At 47.2% G+C, this 2,025-nt stretch overlaps 1 protein-coding gene across 1 annotated transcript; it reads left to right on the top strand.

Moving 5' to 3' along the window:
* Positions 1-36: 36 nt before the first annotated feature.
* Positions 37-1,363, top strand: PPTG_18544 (hypothetical protein). Its single transcript, XM_008916515.1, has one exon. It carries the CDS (start codon positions 97-99, stop codon positions 1,138-1,140), a length of 1,044 nt encoding a protein of 347 aa, XP_008914763.1. The 5' UTR covers positions 37-96; the 3' UTR covers positions 1,141-1,363.
* The last annotated feature ends 662 nt before the right edge of the window (positions 1,364-2,025 follow it).

Below are 2,025 nucleotides of genomic sequence, written 5' to 3'. Positions count from 1 at the left end.
TGATTACGTGACGCATCACAATCACAAAATGATCCTCCACACGCAAAGTCATTGCTTAATCTGACGAATTGGGCTCACTCAAGCGATACGAGACACATGGATAACAAGTCATTGAGTCTGCCGAATCGGTCGCACTATCGCGACGATGTCATCGGGCAAGTGGTGCAGAGGATCAAGTTTACATCTCACTATGCTCAAACGCCCAAAATCTACGAAGAAGACGATACCACTCATGTGTTCTCAAAACGCAACGCGCCACTCGATGTCACCTCGTTAGACAGAATTTCCCCACGAACGCATTCCAGATCCTCGACAGAAAGCTTAGACATCAACATGCCAGTATTAGAGGGAAACGATACAACTCCGTTCGACTCGGGAAGCGAAACAATGGTAAAGACATTAAAACAGCAACACAGAGGGTATATGCAGCGATATCGGACAAAGATCAAGGACCGCGCAACCACTCTCGAGAGCGACATTAGACGGCTGCAAGAAAGAATTCAAAGACTCCAAGAGCAGTATCAGACCACTTCAATTGGTGTATCCATATGTATAACGGTGTGGCACGTCGTGGCAGAATACTTTCGCCTCTTCCGTTGTGGATTAAAGAAGTCCACCGGAGAGCCCTGGACCACGGTGGAAGAGCGGTCCTCGTGTATGCTCCGCGCCCAGCGAGACTTTATGTATGCTTTCATGGCACCTGATGTAGCTAGCAACAATGGTACAGGCGTGGAGACACTATTGGATTCTTATCGCCTTCTGGCATTTTACTTGCCAGACTTTGAAACCCGAATCGTGCGGATGGAGATCGTTGAAGACATGATATTGGTGACCACAACCGTCCAGATTACTCTCACCGCAAATACACTTCAACGAGCATTTCCGCATTTGGCACCTGGCGCCGAGCAACATGAGTGGCTGCTAGTTGCCAAGAAGTTGCTCGGAAAGCAAATTGTGATGCGCGGTTCGACACGTTTCATGTGGGATAGCACCACCAAACATGTTGCGCTCCTGCAGTCTTCAGCGGACCTACTGAGCTCGATTTTACGACTGCTGGGTGATATCCAATCTGTCTGCTCTGCTTTCGGCGAGTCACGTATTACACCTGACTGCACGTTGGCTCGTCCGCTTACTTGGTGAGGAAGCGATTGCTATAGGTAGCAGGATACCTATTTTCAGGACAATATATCATTTTGGGTAGTAGACATGGACACTATTGGGAGTTGGCAGGGTGATGAAAGGCATTTGCCGCCAAGATTAAACACTGTCGGATTCATCCCCTAGTAGGGACTTGGCAGCTCAACTGTTAGGGCGCATGAATGACATTCAACTTCAAAGCATTAAGACCACATTCCACAAAGAGATCACTTTAGCTGTGAATCTTCTCGAACAAGCATCTTTCCAACATTTCCATCATCTCGCTGACTTCTGCTTCTCTTGTTTTAGCAATCACCCCGGTCATGCTATTAGCTGGACGACTGATATTGATAAGAATGCAGCGAACGTCGACAATAGACTGTCGCTGGTGACGTACCAAACTGTTTTTGCCGCAAAACGAGCCAAATGTTTGTCGGCACGAAGCCCTTATGATTTCGAAAGCGCTTTGCATCGTCGCTGGACACCACAACCTCGAAGTGTGTGCCATCAATGGCGCAGGGGGCTTGATCAAAATACGGATAAAGTCTTGCGAAACAGATTTAAGGAGGTAAATGTCATCACTCAGCGCCCGGACGACAGTGTAGACACCATGAATTATGTACTTATGCACGATAGCGTACGCTAAATCGAAGCGAACCTCCTGATCCCGGCGTGTTGAAGCAGTCTCAATCCAATTCAGCACAACAGCCAGCACTTCTCGTATCGAGAAGTGCGATAAAATAGAGTAGGTTTGGAAACCTGCTTCTTCCCTCTGTTTTTATGCCGAATCATACTAAACCAAGTGTGCTGCTTTAATTTTTAAGAATTAGAATTTTAATTCTATCGCTTCTAGTCTCGTGCGGCATTATGGAATCTAGTCCCTCGTAC

This window comes from Phytophthora parasitica (assembly GCF_000247585.1).
Source record: "Phytophthora parasitica INRA-310 unplaced genomic scaffold supercont2.85, whole genome shotgun sequence".
Taxonomy (NCBI): Eukaryota; Oomycota; class Peronosporomycetes; order Peronosporales; family Peronosporaceae; genus Phytophthora; species Phytophthora nicotianae.
This window is presented reverse-complemented; position numbering and strand designations above follow the sequence as displayed.

Bases quoted from the DNA above. Each gene is read 5' to 3' on its own strand.
- PPTG_18544 (XM_008916515.1), top strand. From the start codon at position 97: ATGGATAACAAGTCATTGAGTCTGCCGAATCGGTCGCACTATCGCGAC.